Source organism: Electrophorus electricus, chromosome 10 (assembly GCF_013358815.1).
Source record: "Electrophorus electricus isolate fEleEle1 chromosome 10, fEleEle1.pri, whole genome shotgun sequence".
NCBI classification, from domain to species: Eukaryota; Metazoa; Chordata; class Actinopteri; order Gymnotiformes; family Gymnotidae; genus Electrophorus; species Electrophorus electricus.
This window is the reverse complement of record NC_049544.1, coordinates 12,979,331-13,000,254: the sequence shown is the minus strand read 5'-3', so window position 1 is coordinate 13,000,254 and position 20,924 is coordinate 12,979,331. Positions and strand designations below refer to the sequence as shown.

The 20,924-nt window shown below is 41.2% G+C and overlaps 1 protein-coding gene across 1 annotated transcript; it reads left to right on the top strand.

Annotated features, from left to right (window-relative positions):
* Positions 1-959: 959 nt before the first annotated feature.
* limd1a (LIM domains containing 1a) lies at positions 960-20,910 on the top strand. The gene is made up of 9 exons (XM_027001733.2): positions 960-1,353; positions 1,562-2,852; positions 7,837-7,938; positions 14,056-14,123; positions 14,534-14,596; positions 15,446-15,576; positions 17,182-17,233; positions 18,995-19,063; positions 19,884-20,910. Exons 2-9 carry the CDS (start codon positions 1,604-1,606, stop codon positions 19,998-20,000), a joined length of 1,851 nt encoding a protein of 616 aa, XP_026857534.2. The 5' UTR covers positions 960-1,353; positions 1,562-1,603; the 3' UTR covers positions 20,001-20,910.
* Positions 20,911-20,924: the final 14 nt, after the last annotated feature.

Here is a 20,924-nt window from a genome sequence, read left to right as displayed (position 1 = left end):
ACATCTAAGTTGAGTAATTTAGCTGTCCCATACAACATATTTGATATTTTATTTCTCAGTGGGAGAACATAACGAAAACGAGGCACTATCACAAAAGCCATCTCAAAGAAAACTGAATGTTTGTGACATCACAGTGACTAAATCATTATGCTGCTTTTGTTGTGCTACCAACACTAAAAACACACATGAAAATTACACCCATATCATAAGTGTTTTTTTTAAGTTATTTATTTAATTACACCGAATTAACACTTTACTTCCAGTATCTCTGGCAGAACTATCCGTAATTACACAGGCATTTTATTTTTATTTTTTTCTACAGCATTAATTATATTTTCTTTGTATTTCACAAGCAGGCAGCTTATGCAAACTTTGACAATTTCCTAGCATTTAAATACTAGGAAAATTTGTTTCCAAGTTATAACGAATGTTATTTTTATTTTAATTTACCGTACATAGGGACGTAAATTTGTAAACATAAAAGAACGATGAGGCAGAGGCCATATAAAGATGTGAGGGGTCAATGAAGTGAACTATAACTAGGAAGCGTTTCTCTCCGTCTTATGATGTCCAGTCAACATAATTACACACGCTGGACCCAAGCCTAGATTCATCACGATAAACCAGAGAGCCGGGGGAGGGGGAGGCTGACGGAGTTAACTGGACGACGTCTAGCAGAAATGTTACAGTTGTTGTTACAGTTAACTTAGATTTATCTGAACTAATTTACGTTACGTTTACCCGAGTCACTTGTTATGTCCAAAGATAACTTGACAGTAAAAGATTTGTTGTATATTCGTGTGGGTTGTACGTGTGTAACGGGGTGAGGCTAGGATATTTTTAAAATGGCTTTTAACCGCTATAAACAGTACGCTGTGCTATACGTGGACAATATTCATTTCAGCGTTGGTGTAAAGGTCTGCCTTGTTCTAAGAACAGCCGCCTGTCATATTTAGGTTACTGTGTCTTTAAATAAAAAACCAACGCGAGTTGCGTGGTAGATTGAATATAGTTTAAGCGTCCTGGTTGCTGTTAAGCCTCTGTATGAAAATTGTCGGCGGTAGTGCAAGAAGCTAGAGCGTTTGAAGTATTAGACAAATTTACTAACTAATACTCCCAGATAGTTTGTTAAGAAGTTGTACAAAACTTTGAAGAGGAGATCTCGAACTGCGCGCCTCAAGGTTTGGAAAGAGGACAAGCTGTTCACGCTTCACGCTCCTCAACGGCGCGTGCAGCATCCTGCTGTAAGCACAACTGAAGAGAAGTCGCCGGATTCTTCTATCATTTCGTTGGCTTTTTTTTTGCACAGGACTCTTTCTCGACTTTGTGGTTGTAAAGTATTTGATTTTTAAGGTAATACATCGTTTTCTGACTTTTCCACGCGGCTTATAGTTGGGTACATCACAGAATCTGAATTTTTACTATATGTAAATATTTCTCCTCGGACTTACCTGTGCTTTTAACCTTCCGTTTTAACTTTCTTCAATGGCAAAAGTAAGGATTTTGAATTGACTTCTTTCTAACAGCCTAATCAGGATTTGTCGTGTTCTCAAATATATAGGTTACGCTCATTTGACATTGAACTTTGAGTACATTCGTCAACATGGACAAATACGAAGATTTGGGGCTTGAAGCAAGTAAATTTATTGAGGATCTCAATATGTACGAGGCGTCGAAGGACGGATTATTCCGAATTAAGAGGGACGCGGGCAATAATCCTGATTTTGAGGAAACTAGGAGACTGTTTGCGTCCAAAATGACGAGAATTCACATGCAGAAGCATCAAGAAGAGATGGTAAACAGTCTGGCAGCAAGCCTAAATGGAGGCCACTTGAAAGTGTCAGACAACACATTTCACACCAAAGACAGACCACCTATCAATAACTACAAACAGGGGTTTGAAGCAGCAGCTAAGCCACCCATACTCTCGGGGCCTATGCCAGGCACAGCCAGTGTTCATCAGTATTCATTTTCTGAAGGACAAAAACATCATCCAGCCACCCAACATGATGCTCCCAGCAGCAGGGGCTATAGATATGGGAACAGTTATGATGACAAAGAGCGTTTGGATTCCTACCATCACCCAACTGTCAACACTGGAAACATGTACAACCATGCTCCCCTGCCTTTTCATGCTGTCCCCCCCTCCAGCTCTTCTGCTGCTTGGGCCTCTAGGAGTGATCTTCCATGTCAGGCATCATCATCATCTTCCTCCCTTAGCAACAGTCCAAGTCCAAGTGCACCTGGAGCCAACCACAACCGGGGAATTACTCCTCCACCTCACCAGAGCTCACCATCCCAATCCTTCCCCAGTTGTGGGAAGCATGACTCTGTCTCACCATCCCCTGTGGGTACCCGCAGGGCCTGCGTGGCTGACTCCTACCAGCCTCCTCTTCTTCCTCCTCCTCCTCCTTCTTCTCCACCTCATGTGAGCACCACTCAGCACTTCCAGCCCATCTCAGCTCAGAGGCCCGTCCCTGGGAACCCTTGCCACAATGGGCTAACACAAAGCATTGGCTCCAGTTCTTGTGTCCAGGTTACCCCAGCAGCACACAGCCAGCCAGAGCCGCATCAGCCGGAAGCCTTTCCCCCAGCTGTGGGTCAGATGCAGGGTCATAGTCAGGGGCAGGGGAGTCTTGCAGAGGCAGACAGCCACGCAATCCCTTCCCCTCAGTTAGCTGCTGCAGAGCCGGTTGGGAGTGAAGCCCCCAGCCCCCCACGGGTGCTCAAACTGCCATGCCAGACTCTCCATATACAGACAGAGCACAGGCCATCTGCAGCTGAAATAAAATTAGAAGCTCTAACTGAACGTCTGGAAAAGGAGATGGCCCAGCCTAAAGCTGACTACTTCGGTAAGACCAGTGTGATCACTCCCAGTGTTGTGGGGTTTTTCTTCTACTAATATTTTTCTCCTAAGTAATTTTTGAAAAGGAATGGTTACATATCAACCCACGGATTGAAAAATATGCTGGTTGTTTCCACTTGACCTTCACTTATTTGTGAGTGTGTGTCTGTGTGTCTCAGCAGCTGAGAGAGAGAGAGAAGTGATTCAGGCATTGACCAGATTGAGAGTGGTATAGTCAAGTGTGTGTGTGTGTGTGTGTGTGTGTGTGTGTGTGTGTGTGTGTGTGTGTGTGTGTGTGTGTGTGTGTGTGTGTGTGAGAGAGAGACAGTTAAGCCATTTCTTCCTGCCTAAAGTCTGTCTCCAGCCTACGGAATCATGGCTCAGGTTCAGTGTTAATCATTGTCTAATTTGTTTCATCATCCTTCCTCAGTATCTTGCTTTTTTTTTCCCTCTGACCTTTGGAATAAACAATATGTAATAAGCCTTTTTAATAAAGATGGCTTCTTATTACAAGTATGACACAGACCCAATGCCATAGATAAATGGCTTTAACCTTTATAAATCTCCAAAAAGGTGACCACTTTTTATTAAAAAAGTTTGATGTTTTGGATATTTTGCCCATTAGTCTTGTTTGAATTTCCTGTATGGCCTGCTCCATGATGTCCAATGATGTTATTTAATATGTTACACTTTTTAAAAATAGACTTTGGTTAGTCATGTAACAAAAATAGGCCCTCATGAGCTCCTCTACATTTTCATGGAAACAGATAATGATTATGATAAGATAATGATAAGTGTAATTCATCACATAGATGTATCACGATGCCCACAATAAAATTAAGTAGGCATTAGGCAGCTGTTAAAAACAGCCTGTGAGAACGAGCATGTGGAGTGCTCATGCATCCCACCAACAGATGACATTTTCAGGGCGGGGACCAGATTGGAGTCATCATATCCCCACTTAGCAAACTGACAGTATCACCACACTTCCATTTCCTATTTCTAAATGTCTCTTGTAAATGTTTCAGTTTGCTTCCTAGATATCTTGTCACTGCCAAACCGCAGAAACTAGGGTTTGAATCCTTTTGTTGTTTGTAAATCTACTTACTTCATATATTTTTGTCTCCATAATGGTGTTCTGTTTTTTTATCTTGTATTTTTAAGGAAAAAAAACAAAAGCATTCCAGAAACACTGCACTCCCAAACGGTCCTCAATTTAAGGTTTTGTTTAAGAGATGTCCAGAGATGGTTACATACTACTGCAGAGTCCTGCTTCTTGGTTAATGTCAGTGAGAGCAGATGTAATCAAACATGTTAACCTAAGTTTCTGAGGTTGAACCTCTAGCAAGAGAATAGCAAAGTAGCATCAGAGGCATGATGTCATTCTCACTCAGGTCCTCCTGACCCATGACGTTTTCCATGAGACTATAACTCCTTCTTCGATTCACACAGCATCTGGCATGAAGATGAACTGAATTATGAAAGATTTTAGCCTTGTAAGTGCATAAGCATATTTGAAGGCTGGCCGTGCTTTTCATGAAGCTCTGTTTCTCCACCAGGGAGTAGGTGAGCATTGAGCTTCGGGTCTTTGGCACTGTGGAAGTGTGAAGAGGGCACTGGCGTCAGCCACCACACTGAGCTCTTGTCTCGCTGCACAGGAAACTCTTACAATACAGAGCAGTCAAGAAATCTGTGGTTCTTTTGATGAAACAACTCCAACTTTTACAGAAAGGGATTAGCCTATTAGAAAAGTATCCTGTTTTGTTTTACTTCCCCTCCCCCTCCAAAAAACATTTTTAATCTCAGCTACACATGTGATCTTTCACACAGAAGCTTTCATATGGGTTATTTCCACCCATGCAGCGTGTGCTTCTGTGATTGGCAAGCCCTGGAGCAGAGGTTCTGGGAAAAGGAAGAAGGAGCCAAACTGCTGCACCAGGGGGACATTGAGGAATGTCTGGAAAACTGGCTCTGGAATTTATGGAGGGCTCGGGCCAGGGACAGAAGATGATGATAAACAGGGATGAGCTATAGTGGAGCCCAAGTGTGAGACTCTCCCTGCTGACGTCCAAGTGGAGAGCTATTGTGATCTTTCCTCTGTCTGGAGTGCCTTAAGCATGCAAGCCCCTCCCTGCCAGTCCCTTTTGTTTTGGGAGAGACAGTGGATGAGATATGAGGTGGGGGAGCGGGGAGCAGGAATAGGAGGGGACCGGTGGAGTGGCTCCTGGCTGCACGTGTAATGCAGCAGATGCAGACAATGGTGCTGGTGTGTTCAGGGTGTTTTGATTAAGGATTACTTAATCTGCCTGTCTACTGAGTGGTTTTATCCTAATTATTCCTCAGGTGTCTTGGCTTTTTCTCTTAATGTTTGAGTTTCAGTTAAATTAAGCTTTACGGCACATGCGTGCATATGCTTGTATATGTATGTACACTATATATGGTCATTATTGTTCTCCAAGTGTTTGATTTTATTAATCTGCTAGAATAAATTATGTCCGCTAGAGCTGAAGATGTGTATGACCACTGTACCACTGTAGGTAGCGGATGATGCCAAATGTTCCAATAGATCAATGAAAAGTACTGGATTTCATTAACAACTTTGTTCCTCCTAGGGAAGGTGCCATATAGCCATTCCGAACTGAGAGTGCTGACTGGAAGCATATTGATTTTGTTTGGCCAGTCTGGTGGAAGCAATATGTACAGCCTTCTAGAGCCTTAGATTGCCTGAGAAAGGCCTATATACTGGACTGGTGATTGTCATGCATTCCTATGGCAGGTTCCTCTAGGCACCTGTCTGATATGCAAGTGTCAGTGTAGATCACTGCAATCCAAGGCTGTCCAAATCTTTCTCTGCCTTACAGCAGGACATGGACTGAAGACATCCTCTTATTGAGAGATAGTGCCGAGATTTCATTAAACAGGAAGTTGTTTTTCATTCTAGGAAATTAGTATGCGACGGCTGGGCAAAGTCTTGCCAATGTAAAATTGACCATGAGAAATGAACGGTCTTGGTGCTCAGTGAATTTCTAACTGCCTTTGTGTAGTCACACAAAAAAAGATAGCAACATAGCTTTAACTGACTTTAACAGCATATTTACTTAACAAATGTATCACCTGGATGGAATAATGTATGTCTTAGTAATTTAAAAGTATAAATGTCATACACTGAGAAAGGATGTTTAGCACCACCACAACTGCACTTGCTGCAGTTTCCTTTGGGATCAATAAAGTGCTATCTGTCCTACATACACTTGACTTTTTAAAGTAATACTGGTAAATTTTGTGGAGTTTTGAAACGTTTGGACATAAGGCTTTCGATATGCAAGTGGTAGTATGCTGCAGTTGGCGTGTAAGTTTTAGGGGTGGTTGGATCCTTTAAGTTCTCCCTTTTAGTGTGTGCTTCGAGGGAGTAGGCTGCGGTCAGGCGCCTGATGATTGCTGGATACCAGAAGGAACAGAGGGCGCTTTGTGAGTGTCCAGCCTGGCCATGTTGTGCTCCTCTTCCTGTGAGGGGAGCTTGCTGTGGTTAATGCTGTTAGCTCAGGGCAACTCTGCTAATTGTGTTGATCTTTTTTGCTCTTGGCACACTTGCCACGCAGACCTACACTCCGAGCTAAGGGTCTACAAAACTCTTGTTAGTTCTTCTTGTCATTCCAAAGGCACTCAGGTCTTGCAAGCCAAGTTCCATTCATGCTGTTGACTGCAGTCTTTTAAAATGTTATATTACTGTGTTAAGGGGCTGATCATTTGTGTCTAAATGGCAGTTAATGCCCACACAGGGCCACCCAGGAAAAAGGATCTAAAAATGCACAGTGCTCTTCGTGGGATCACAGGTGCATTGAATTACCATTTCAAATCAGTTTTGCATTGTCAATAACAATGTGCATTGTAACCCACAGGAGAGTCATTCTCTTTACTGCTTCATTATCACAGCCAGTGCCACCACTGCTTTTTCTGGGCTCCCTGCAGTGGTTGCCTGTCAATTCCAAGAACACTGAGAGTGGTGCATTATGAAGGACTCTATTTCTCATTGCTCTTTTGGATGGTTTCACTGTGCACTGAGTGACAGTCATTACTATGACTGGGCCATAATTATGTCTGTGCTTCCGTTCGATGCTGGTCCGCCGTCGCTGTGGAGGAGGGGTGGGGGAAGTTGCAGGGACGAAAGCATCAACTGTAATCAGGGGTGTGTTGCGTTGGTGAAGCTCCATGCTTCCCCTGCCTGTGCTCTGGCAGTAAACATGACAGGAAATGTCACAACACACAAGTCCTTCACACTGCCCCTCTTTATATTGGATTATAGTACAAGACCACCCCGCGCTCTCTATCTGTCTGTCTCGCTGTCTTTGCTTTTCTTTTTTGAATTTCACTCTCTGCTTATTTGTACTCTGTATCTAATAGTGAGAGAGAGAGAGAGAGAGTGTGTGTGTGTGTTTCTCTAGCATGTTTGGCACAGTTAGCTGGGAACACATCATAGACTGATTGCACTGGTCACAGGGCAAAATTCTGAGCTTGTTTGCCAACCCAAGCACCCGAAATGCATTCAGTTTCCATCTATAACCACACAGCGTGTTCCCATTCTGCTCTGCTTCTCACCTCTCCTTACTCTCTCCTCCTTCTTTGTTTTGATTTAATACCCTATATTATATTCCATGACATGAATATATTTGTTTTTAGCTTGGAACACATAAGCATTGATTTGTGGTGCATGCAAAAATGTATCCTAAATATTGCTGGAAAAAGTACACTAAACTACAATAACGCCTCCATGTGTGGTGCCAGTTGTTGCATCCCAGGAGAGGCTCGGTGTTAATAGGACATGCTGTACCCCACACCCTGCAGCCCAGTAGGGCTGCGTTGTTCGGTGCTGGCTATGTGGTATGGAACCCACAGTTCTCCAGATGCTGGTCTGCAGCTCGTATCACTGCTTTGTGCCCTGGATGTGGTCAGTACTTTTCTTTTTATGACTCCGGTGTTCTGCTCCTCTGCAGGCAGCTGTGTGAAGTGCAGTAAGGCTGTGTATGGATCTAGCCAGGCCTGCCAGGCCATGGGAAGCCTCTACCATGACAGTTGCTTCACCTGCAGCGCCTGCAGTAAGTACATACTTATCCAGACACCTCTCTCCCTCTCTCCACCTCACTGGGGATAATGGTACTAGGTGTGGTGTTTACTTACACTTCCCATTTTCCATTATGGATGGGAATGGATACCTATTTAAATTAAATTAGGCTACGGTCTGTTCTGTATTATTTATTCTAAATTAATTGTAATTAAAAGAAATGCAACAAATTATATAATGCTAAATTAAATTAAATGTGTTGCATATTTGTTTTTATGACACCACTGTCATTTATTAGCATTCATTTCACATCCCCTGTCTCCATGAATCATGGGAGGCCTTGGCTAAGGCTACTCATAGAGGCTCCATGTCACAGGACAGCGGGCAGAATAGTGGAGTGATGCATGGCTGGGATTCTTTCACTAACACTAGAGATTCAGTAACATGGAATAAAGCTTGACCTACTCCTTTAGAGATGGAAACACTGAGTCCAAAGAGCACCATCTGTAACTTCAGCCCCAAATGCCCGTGACTAGCACATGCAGTTGTAGTTGGATAGCAACTTTTCAAAACATTCTTTCAGCAGTTCCTTTTCTGACACAGAGGAGAGACAGAGGCTGCCTGCTAGAACAGCTCATAAGACACGAACTGTGCAGCCCTCTAGGAAAACAGTGGCAAATAAGTTAGCCAAACAGCTTCCAGTACCTGCATATGTTCCCAATCTAAAGCTGTTTCAAATTCATTTTGTATTCATTCCATTAACATGATACCTCAGTACTTATCCATCAGTTCTTGCAGACACTCATCCTTTGTGCTCTTTTTAGTAAAAAAGCACCCATCTCTGTTTTCCACCAGCCTTCTCACATTCTTGTCTCCCTTGGCCTCGTGTGAGCATGGTGAAGTGGTCGCACTCACTATTTGGTTTCAGGGTGTGTCTGTGTTTAAGCAGTGCCAGGAAGGTGTAAAAAGTGGGGGGGGGGGGCATAGAGGAGGGGCCATGGTTTGCTGAGTGGAGTTGCACTGCAGAATATGTGTTTGGTAAGTAGTATAGATGTTGATATTGTGTTTGGGTTAGGTTATTATGTTGTTTAACCATCGTTTAACATTCGGAATATAACATCAGTTTGATCAGCTTTCAATGACACAGCTACAAATTTACAATGGGACAATGTCACACACAGTACTGTTGTGTGTGTGTGTGTGTGTGTGTGTGTGTGTGTGTGTATATGTGTGTGTGTGCATGTGTGTTTGTGAGTGAGGAAATTGGCGGTCAGAATTTGATTGGTGTTAGGGTTTCAGGGTTAATCTGTGTGTTGGCTGTAATGTTTGTAGGGCTAAGCACTCCTGCTGGCTGGAGGCATGTGGCCAGGTGTAGCTGGGACCATATGTGTGATTTCACACAGCGTACCCATCCTCTAATCAAATCACCCTTTGGGCTTGGCAGCCAGTCACAAAGTAGGGCCTAATAATTCTTCAAATTGAAAGTTGGCAGGGCATTTCTAAGCTTCTCACCTGCATGACTGGTGCTCTCTGGTATGCCTCTAATTAAAATTTTGCCCCTAATTACTTGGGTAAACACAGAGGCTCGCAGATGTCTGCTGTTAGCTATTAGAGAATACCAACAGGCCAGACCTTTAGCCTGAGCCATCACTCACTGGGATACCTCAGAACCAGTTCCTGTGTGGCTCTGTGTGTGGCCCTTCAAGAGGTCTCGTGCTTTGTGTGTGTGCTGTTTAAGTATCCATGTCCACCTGAGTTCACTGTTTCTAAGCTTCTGGTGGTGGTAAGAATGCACAATGTAGCTTCACTTCAGAACTTGGGGGTAGCAGAGTGGAGGACAGAGACGTGAGTGAACCCAGGGGAGGGGGGGGCTCTGAACCCAAGGGAGAGGGGGGCTCTGAACCCAGGGGAAAAGGTTGTAAAGGAATGCAGCCAATAAGTGGGGTCCCTACTCCATGGGTGGGATAAGCAGATAGAAGCGTGCTTGGTGTGTTATGTCAGCTGGGACCCAGGGGGGAGGGAGACCCAGAAGTGTATTACAGGGTTGGCAAAGGGGTCTGATCTCCTGACAATGATGTATGCACAAGCAGAAGCACACGTTAGACCTGTCAACAGGGATCAGAAATTACATATACATTTTTCTTTTTAAGTTCGATAATGGGTTCCATTTCATTGTTAGCATCATGCAATATATCTATTGCTTGTAGCCTCGTTGTATTGTCTGTGGTTCTTTAATTATTTTATTATTTCAAATTGTACTGTAATCTCATTTGTGTTGTATTCATGTGCACAGTGAATACAACTGAATGAAATAAATTAAATATGTTTTACAAATGATAGGTTAAACAAAAATTGTTAACCATCCATTTGAAAAAGCTAGAAGTTTTAGTGAGAATTCTAAGTTTTAACTCAAATGTTAAAATGTTAAGCTATAACCTATAATACAGAAAGCATTTTAAAGACAGAAGTGTAAGATGTTCATTCTAATAAGGCATTTTAATATGTAACTAGATTTTGCATGACAGGTTCGGTCTGAGGTATGCAGCATCTAGTTTACCACAAACTTTCCACAACCATGTACAGTACAACAATCTAAAACTTCCGGTCTCTACATCTAATGCAGCACATTCAATTGTGTTGCTACTTTGTTGGACAGAGTCTTGTTTTATGGCCTTATGTTTGGTCTAGAAATAGTATACTCAGTAAGTTCCATTAAAAAAGTAAAGCATTGAGAGAATCAGTAGTAGCATGACAAGTATTGACAAGGAATTAAGTATCAGCAAGTGATAGAGGGACATCTGAGATATTAAAGCGTTACTTTCTAAATATACCAGGTGGCAGAACCAGGACAGGAAATAATTAAGTACTAGCCACTGGTTACAGCAATATTCTTTTAATGTCTGTTTTTACCCACAGCTGTAGTTTGTCTCATTCAGAGTACTTTTGAGAAGGTGCTTCAGACCTGGCCAATGAAACAAATTACATAGGTAAAGGGCTGTATATCTACCTGTTGACAAGCTTTGGATACTCTAAAGTGCCCATTTTGGCTTTGCTTGATATTCTTTATAGGCTTACTGTTTGCTCTTCGAATTTGGCAGTTGTTAAATCAGGCCTCAGCACCAATTAAAGCGCTCTGTATCTGAGCCCTTCTCTGCACCCTTCAGTCAGGCTATGGCACCCTGCAGCAGGAAGCCAGCAGTTTGACTTTCAGCTTCTCAAGAAAATTAGATATACTTAGTAAAAATTTGTAAATGGTTTGGAATGATCTGGTTCTTGGCAAGAATAACTCCTTAAATGTAATGTTCATCTAAGTCATTTAGCAAACAGCTTATGCTCTATTTTATATTGTCATACAATTGCTGAGTAATTCAAAATAAACATATATTTACAAAATAAACAAGGTCAATGATGGAAGAAAAGGATAATAACCTCTAATGCATTACAGTTAAGTCAGGTGTGGCTTTAACCTATACAATATACAGTTTGGCTATATAACCTTCACAACCCAACTTTGTTCATGTTCAGTACAGCTCAGTAAAAAAAGGTATTTAATTTATTGAATTTACCAGTGGAAGAGATTCGGCACTGTTTCTACTTCTAGGCAGTAGGCAAAGATCAGTGCAAAGGCTTTGGCGCACCACAGAACTCTCAACCAAGTTCCAAAGATCCCGCAAATTACACAACTACTCCCCACAAAAGTAACAGAACAAATGAAAAATAAATCCTTTGCTCAAACACCATTTTCCACAGCACCATTGGAGCAGTGTTATATGGACAGATAAGTCAAAAGATAAATATTCGGTTAAAATGTACTCATTGCTATATGTATGGAGATAAAACTGCATACCAAGGCCTAAACCACTCTAAGAAGGATGGTAGTGGTAGTGTACAGGTGTGGGGTAGCTTTGCTGGCTCAGGACCCTGACAGGAGTAATTATATACAGGATAGGATGTCAAATATCCTGTGCCAAACCATTAGATTCACTTCACACTTCTTAAAAGCAACCACAAAATCACAACTTCCCAGTGAAACACTGTGGTATTATCTTGAACAGTCCATTCCAGAAAGTTTTCTCAAACCTGAAGTGCAGTTTTTGTGAGCGGAATGGCCAAAAATGCATCCATTACTGTGCAGCACTGAAATCTTCTGTTAGAGCCTATTGACACTAAAGAATGTTCTGATAATTACTTAATATAACACCTCCTATTTATTTTCTAACAATGACATTAATTATTTCAACCATTTGTTCATTAAAGATATGTCACTGTAAAGGCTTGTTATTAAGACCATTATTCAAGATTCAGTACTCATTACAATACATTACCAGGTTGTTAACAATTACCCTCAGAATGATTGAGAGAGAAAATATGAAAAACACAGACATAAAGCACAACATAAAAAAATTAACAGCAAACAAGGAATGAATGTGGAATGGAAATGGCGTGGACTGGGCATGCTTGGCATTCCAGTCTTTTATTTTTTTTCCTGCATGAATTAAACATTGCACCATGTTTTCATCTTTTAAGGAAAAGGGGATCAAGATTCAAAGTCTCCAGTTCTGAGAAAAAATATAGTGTATTTGGAATCAACCCATGACATCTTGCTGTGTCAAACTACCAGAATGTCACATAATGCTACCAGAATGCAACCAAATGCTTCCAGAATGTCACATAAGGCTTTAGGCTTTGGATTTTCATTACCCATGTGGATTCTACAGCTAGGAAAAAGGTCTTCATCCTTTAATTTGTGTTTCATGATTTCAAACCCAGCCTTGACTGCCTTTTTCATGATGACAGACAGAGGGGAGTGTGAGGAACAAGAGCGGTGCATCCAGTCCTTAGTCATTTATCCTCCTGTTATAAGAAAATTAGAACAACAGGTTTCAGAAGGGGAAACATTTCTCACTTCTAAGAAATCTGATGTGTGGATAAACCATTTCAGTAGTAGGAAAGAGATGATACTGCCAGAGAAAGAGCAAGGCTGAAACGGGCTGCTGTTGTCAAAAATAATAATACCAGGACAGCCAGAAGGGTACTGGCTGGGTACTGAATCTGGTCAGATGAATTCAGCTTCATTTTCTCATTAACTTGTTCCTGTGGGATTCCAAGATCCATGCTGAATATCTTTAGCAGCTGCGCGGCTGAAGCCTTTTAACATCTTTGCATATATAAATCTGCTGAGAAAATATTCCATTGAAATCTGGCTTGCCTACTGCAGTGTGATGTGTGGTGATGTTAATCTACCATGAAGGCAGTCTTTACATTGCTTTGTGAACATGTGGTGGTGGCTGACTGATGCTTTTCTGTATTTGTTAACATTCTGCATGATTCAGACTTCAAGACCTACAGTGGAATGAATCTCCCCAAAAGAAATGTACCAGCAAATCTTTCGAGGCTGATTTTTCTTAGTTATGTAAGGGTTAACTATATTACTCTGTACCCCTGCCTTACAAAATGTGTGGAATGTTCCCCTTTCCTGTGGGACAGGGGCTGTGTGAATGGGAGGGGTGTGCGTGCGCGCGCGCGTGCGTGCGTGCCTGCCTGTATGTGTGCTTATGGAAGAGGGTGGGCCAAAAAAGACCCAATTCAGGCAGGAAGTGCTCCCAGTAAACTCTACCCTATGGAGTGATGGAAACCAGTGTCAGCCTGAGTTCCATATGGTTTCTTACCTTGTGCCGTGTGCCTGTATTCTTAAATCTAATAAACAGCCCGTTTAACCATTAAATACATATGGTATAGAGCATACAAAATTTTAAAGAAATTGCACAACGATAAGTGAATGTCTTGTATTATAAATGCAGAATAAGGCCAGAAAAAAACCTTTAGAATTACAAAGTGTATAATTTTAATATAGCTATGTGTAATGAAATGCATTAAACAATATTTTCCAACCTTAAATTTACCTCTGATGTATACAATCTGGTATTTATATTCAAATGATTTGCATTTGAATTTGTAATGGAAGTATTCATATTTTTATCTCCCAGTAAATTTCCCTTGTCAAATATAGATTTTTTTTGTCTTGCAGGGATGAACAGGAGCAGGTGTAATGGGAAAGGGTTTAAGAGCTTTAGTGTATGCTCTAACTGAGGCTAGCTCGGGTGCTGCTGCACAGATTTTCATTTGTCTGGGTTGTCTACCTTGGCTGCAGGTCGTAGGCTCAGGGGGAAAGCATTTTATTACGTCTGTGGGAAGGTGTTTTGTGAAGAGGACTTCCTGGTAAGCCATCTACCACTTTCAGTGTTTATGTAGCCACGTATGAGCCCGTGTGGACCTCCTTAGTTGTGTATACTATTGAAGTTTATATACTACCAGTATGTTTTGGTCTGCTGCATAGTCCTCAGACATTTGTTAGCATCTATGCAATTGTTAAACATTTCTGATTGATTTTGGTTTTAACTAGCCATCACATTTTTATAGTTATTACATGAGATTTCATTATGAAAACAAAATTCTTCCCAAAGTGTTGGTTTAAGGGTACCCATTTTTATTTGTTCAAAGTAGGGAGGTGGGGGTGTTAGTTATGTTTTTAGTCAGGTGAAACATTAGTGCTTCTGATATGATTAGCACAGGAGAAACATGAAAAATATACTGAGAAAGCCCTACTCTGCTCTCTTTGACCATAACAGTACTCTGGCTTCCAGCAGTCAGCTGACAAATGCAACGCATGTGGTCACCTGATCATGGACATGGTGAGTCCAGTACATTGTGTGCAGTACCAACGTCCAGTGATGGACAGTGGGACAGGTGGATCCAAAACAAATGATAAGAATAGTGCATGCTACTGAAGAGGTAGGGGTTCTTCTGTAGGGAGGTGCAGGTCCAATAATATCCTCACACATCACTACTGAATCAAGCAGTTATGTACACACACTCACATTTATGTATTTTGTTTGGATAGTTGTAAAAGAGTTTTGATTAGAGACTGGTTTATGATAACCATGTCTTTAACTGGGTGTTGGGAATTCACATTTTTAGCTGGATGGTTATAATGCCCAAATAATGCCCAACTGGCATTATTTGGCATTCCATTAGACATGCTTTTACACAAAACTATACCTCAGTTTCCCTGGAGAGACATCTGGAAACAGAGGAAATGGTTCTTTCTATGATGGGTTCAGAGATGCACACCACACAAAAATGCACACAGAGGAAACGAACACAAAGTTAGGGTGAGAACACAGTATCATGTCCACATCCATTCAGAATGGAGCCTATGCTGTGGATTCCTCATCTTATGAATCTTCAGAGCCACTGCAGATATTTGGAGGGAATGTTCCACTCTGACAGTGTGAAGATACAGTGCAGTGCAGCCTGCTCTGTGTGCACTGTTAGCACTTACTGTAAAAGCCAATATTTGGAGAAAGTCAAAATAGTTAATTTAAATAGTTTAATAATAGGTATAAATTAGGCTTATTTATGGGTATAAATGACAGTGCAACATATGCCACAATGAAGTGGGAAAGTGTGGCCAGATATGTCACCTTTACTGGCCGTGCTGGGGTATGTTTACATAGTAGTAACATGGAGCTGGTTGTCAGATCCTGCAGGCACTGGGTAAGTCCTACCACCCAGGCTGCTTCCGCTGTGTCATCTGCAATGAGAGCCTGGACGGCGTGCCCTTCACAGTGGACACGGAGAACAAGATCTACTGTGTCAGAGACTATCACAGGTGGGTGTGTGTGGCCATGCATAAGTTTGCTATAATGTGTGTGTGTGTGTGTGTGTGTGTGTGTGTGTGTGTGTGTGTGTGTGTGTGTGAGAGAGAGAGAGAGAGAGAGAGAGATATTTAACCTTCTCCACACACACAACACAAAGTTCTCTTTTGCAAGAGTGCATCAAGGTTCAACTGTGAATATAGTGACAAGTTACTTTGTTTGATAGCCTAAAAACCTTCGTGCTTGGTTCTGAATGCTAATGTTACCACTTCCTTAATTAACTGCCTTCTATTCAGCTAAAAGCCACTGTCTCAGCAGTCTGTTGTGTGACTGCTGGTTCCTATGAGCTACTGATCTGTTTGGTGCCTGTACAAATCTTCACTTCTTCTAGGAAAGCTTGCTGGTATTTAGAGAGGGGTGCTATATTAATATGAACAATAAGAGGTCTAAGGGTTTAACCAGCTGTTTCCCACTTTTACCTACAAGTTTGCCTGATGTTCAACTATAGGTGTGTAAGTGACTGTATGTGAGTAGTGATCTTTATACCCTCTAGCCCCCATGGTGCTACCCTCACTGTGTTCTTGCGCTCCCATAAAGATAGAGAAACACTTGGAGACTCTGCCCCCTGCAGTGTTCCCACTACATCCCTATTATGGCACCAGAGATTGGTGGGCCCAGATCATAGCCCTGCACCAGGAACAGGCTGTGATAAGCCAGATGTGACTCATTTGTGTTACATTTCGGATTTTCTTTGGAAGGATTGTTTGAAAGAAGAGAAATGCAAATAAGACAAGGGGCAAGTGGCACAATTCCTTTACCAGGGTTGAGCTCAATTTCTTCTCAACAGCTAAAAACATAAAAAGAAATACACTGAAATAATTCATAAGGAACAATAATAAATTGTCACAGGAGGATATTGGATATTTGGTGAGAAGTTCCATTTATTGACTTGACCTAGAAGTAGATCCTATTTTCACAAATCCAAAAGCTCTTAGATCTAGACTTGGCAATCGGCTGTCACATTATTCCATAATCTTGGAAAGATTATTGTACAAGGTTTAAAGATGGTAGCAAAACAAACTGAAAGGAGATTTAAGAGCCCTAAAGCTCTTTAATTTGTTTAAAAAGATGGGCTGCCCTGACCAGAGCTATACTGTTTCAATGTGCTTTCATTTTGCCTATTTTAGTATAATATTCCTAGTTTTCAAAAGAAGAACGGGAAGTGTGTGTGTGTGTGTGTGTGTGTGTGTGTGTGTGTGTGTGTGTGTGTGTGTGTGTGTGTGTGTGTGTTAGTGTCTAATGTTCATTCATTTATATGTGTGAGTATTGTCCATTCCTCCTGAAGAAGTTAGTGTGATTTTTAAAATCTCAGGCAGTCAGGCAGCAGCCCTTTGTAGAGAAACCCCAGCAGTGGGCCAGAGCTTTTCCTGCGCTCATTCACTCCCGAGACAGGGGAACAGCCAACACATCTGCAGCTTGGCGCAGCACCTCCCGTCTCTGGCATTCTAGGAGCCATACCCAAACCACGTTTTAGCTCTGAATTTTCTTTAAAAGGAATCTGCCACAGTGAGAATGTGACAGAAAGATCATCCCATATGTTTCTCTAATCTTATTCATAGGGTCCTTGCACCTAAATGCGCAGCATGCAGTCAGCCAATCCTACCCTCTGAGGTAAGCCCCATAACATTGTACATTTAAGGATACATAGGTTTTTTTTTTAAACCTTTTTTAATCCTTGCCACTGTGGACAGTTTACCTCAGCCACAAAAAGACAACTGTCCACAGCATGGTGTGGAATCTGTGGCTCTCAGGTGTGCAGCTCTTAGCATGTGTAAAAGTTAGACTGCGTAGAATGTGTGTTAGACTGTGTAAACTGTGTTACACTGTGTAGTAATGGTCATCATCATTGTGTTAAACTACAGCATTGATTTGTCTTATATTGCTCTACCTCTCTATCAAAGATGACTGCTATTCTGAAACAGACTCTTACCTCTTAACCTCTCTGAAGTCATGCTCCAGAGTCTGAAGAGGGGACAGGTGGCTGGACACGTGGCCAGTGACTCTAGATGCAATCCAATCATCCTAGTAGTTCTCTGAGAAGAGATTACACATGGAATTTGGCAATTTTAAGGGAGATTCCCAACCGTAGGGAGTGAAAATTTTGAAGGGAACTTTAAACTGCACAGGGAGTAGTGTATAACGGTATTTCACTATGCAGGAATTTGACATGAAACTTTATCCAGTTATTGCATGTCTCATGAAGATCTTCTGGTGAGTCCATCTTGATGAATGGCTGTTTATAGCAGCAAATAAACAGAAAGATGCAGGCATTTTCTTTTGTGTATGGATGCTGTTAATATTTTAGAACTTTTTGCTGAAAACTGTCAAAGATATGGTAATATCCTATTCAGCAAGTTTTCCAAATCAGCCAGAAAATTATTTTAGCTTGTTAACTTTTACCTAGTCAGCTCATGCTATCATGAGTTAAATATTAGCTATAGCAAGCTGTCTAGCCAACATCAAGCAGATATTCATTTGCAAAAAACAGGGACAATGTTACATAGATACAGTTCAGTAGTTGTAGAGGGAAACAAAAAACACGTCTTATTGCCAGACATTATGAATGAAGGGATTTAATCAGCTGCAGGTCTCTTGACCCACATCATGTGATTAGTGTGTAGGGAAAATGAGGGCACTACCGAAATAGAATATAGCATCTTTGTCAGTTTCTACTTCACTTTATGCAGACTCTCATTTGCATTTAATTGCATTCGCAGCACTTGTCACAATAACACCAGATGTCCTGTATCGGCGCCATGTATTTTTCTAACTGCCCATTAATGTTAAGATATTTGGAATGCTGGTAGGCTACCAACCAAAAACGACAGACTTATAATTGTGTACTGTAATATTTATTAGTTAAATGGCCCATTAATAAAGCTTAAACAGCTTTTTAATATTGAGTGAGATGAGCTCACTTTCGTGCACTTGGAGGTGAGGTCTTCAAAGGAAGAACTGAGGGAAAGCTTTGCTCCTTACAGTCTTAGTATCACCCACCCCCCTTTTATCCCCACCAGACCATAAATAAAGATGACCTGTGAGGAATGCCCCCTTCCTGAGAGCCCCAGGGGCTAGAATGGAGAGCAGGGGCAGATACCTGTTGAGAGCATGAGAGCACTGAGCAAACTTGAATGGAATTTCACATCCCCGACCAAATGCCCAGAGCATTAGCAAAGGGTTTGATTGTGTTTGGGCAAGTAAGAAACTCTTTATTTCTGCATATGTTCTGGACACCCAGGGGGTTATAAATAAGAGCATTAGTCTCCCTTTTACACACTTTTCCAAGCTTCCAAAGTTACCCACAAAAGAAGGTTGTGACTGTGTGTGTCAAAGAGCAGGGAGTGCCATTTTACTGCTTCCTTGTACTTTCAGGGGTCTGATGAAACTATTCGAGTGGTCTCCATGGACAAAGACTATCATGTGGAATGCTATCATTGTGAGGTGAGTTTTATTTAAGGAGTAAACATCAAAAATATCAGTGCACTGAACCAAGTTGACACCAACCAAATATTATGTCCCAGGTTAATCACCGGCTAGGCCTGATTTGCTCAATTTCTCTATGCATGTGGTCAAAATAAAAATTGTGGTCAAAATAATAAATTTTTGTGCCATAACTTAAAAACAAATTTTCAATAATCAATCTTGTCGATATTGCACTCAGTACAAAAAGAGCTGAGCACATGCTAGTGTCTTGTGTCATATTTCTGTCACCTTTGCCACAGCTTAAATGCCCCCTAGACATACCAAAGCTTGACTGATAGCTGTTGGTCAAATAGATCCACATAATCAAAGGCCACTGAACTTGCCACATGTTTGCTTAAGTATGCCTATCTAATCTTTACACTGTAGTGGCAGCTTTAAACATATTGCTAGAGCTCTCATGTACTGTGATCTTCATTCAGCTGCTTACACTGCATTCACTAGGTGAATTTAACCTTAATTCAAGGAAACGTCTCCTTCTGGGAATCTCTCATTAAAGTTTGCAACCACCTGAAGGAAAAATATATAGTTCGGCAAGTCAGGTATACAGCCAGCTAAAAATCCTTGCTTGCAAGTATGAAAGCAGTCACATGAGGTTTGTTAAAAGAATGATACTTCTTCTCTTTATTGGTTTAAATCATATTCATACAGTTAGTAGAACATTCTGGCTGTTGTACAAGTTTTTTTTCTTTTCTTAATCCTTTAACTATGAACAGACATAACAGGAATCTTGGCTTAAAACTAGTCTTGTCACTCAAGCCTGTGGGACCCTTCTGTGCAGGACTGTCAGATGGAGCTGAATGATGAAGAAGGACATCGCTGTTACCCACTGGATGGGCAACTACTGTGCCATGCATGCCACCTCAAACACATTGAGCCAGTCTGCCCCTCAATCTGACACCAGAATGTCTGGATATTTGCTGCCCCCTTGTGGGAATCAAGAAACATCAGCAATGCCAAAAGCTCATGCCTAAAAACTTACCAGCACAATCTAAATTGTATGATTTAAGAATGAATCTTGAGTTACCCCAAGGATCATGTGTGTATGTGTGTCCTTGGATATTTAATATGTAGCCTAATTATTTTGTTTGACATATTTTAAGGACCTTTCATAAATTATTTTTGTGTAAGAATGTCAGATGTACTATCTTTCATATTTGTCTGATGACTCATTCTTCATTCTGCTGCGATTCTGTCAGTCCTTCCTTTCACACATCCTTGCATATCATGGGGAGAAAATGTGTCCAGAGTGATAGCGGCTGGGTAACCACGGTACTTTCATATGACCAAAACATACAATGAAGTATACAATGAAAGGCTGATTTATGAAATCAATAATGCATAAAGATTTTAGCAAGGATTTTAGCAAACTCCAGAGCCATAAGAACCGTTCCTCGCAGCTCTTGAATTAACTTGTAGTTTTGTATGTAAATTCACGAAAGTGAAAAGCTAATTACTGAGTTTAATGATGTAATGCATCTGCTTAGTTTGGATATTTTGCAGAACAACACCTTTATTGCTTATAATGTGCAAGTGGCACAGAGTGACCAAAATAAATGGAAGGCTCACTATGGATCACCATTCTGCATAAAGTGTCAAATACATCAATCTACTATTATTATTTTTCTCTACATTCTTGTTACATAAAATTATCCTATGGTGATTGGACCATAAGTGTAATAGAATGCTAACATACAGTATGTATTTTATTTCTCAGTCAAATACACTCTTTAGAAATGTCTGCTTGATGAACAAAACCTTGGATTTTATCTTGTCCTTTTACAGTATATAAACTGGTATTAATCTCAGTAGTACTTAAGTT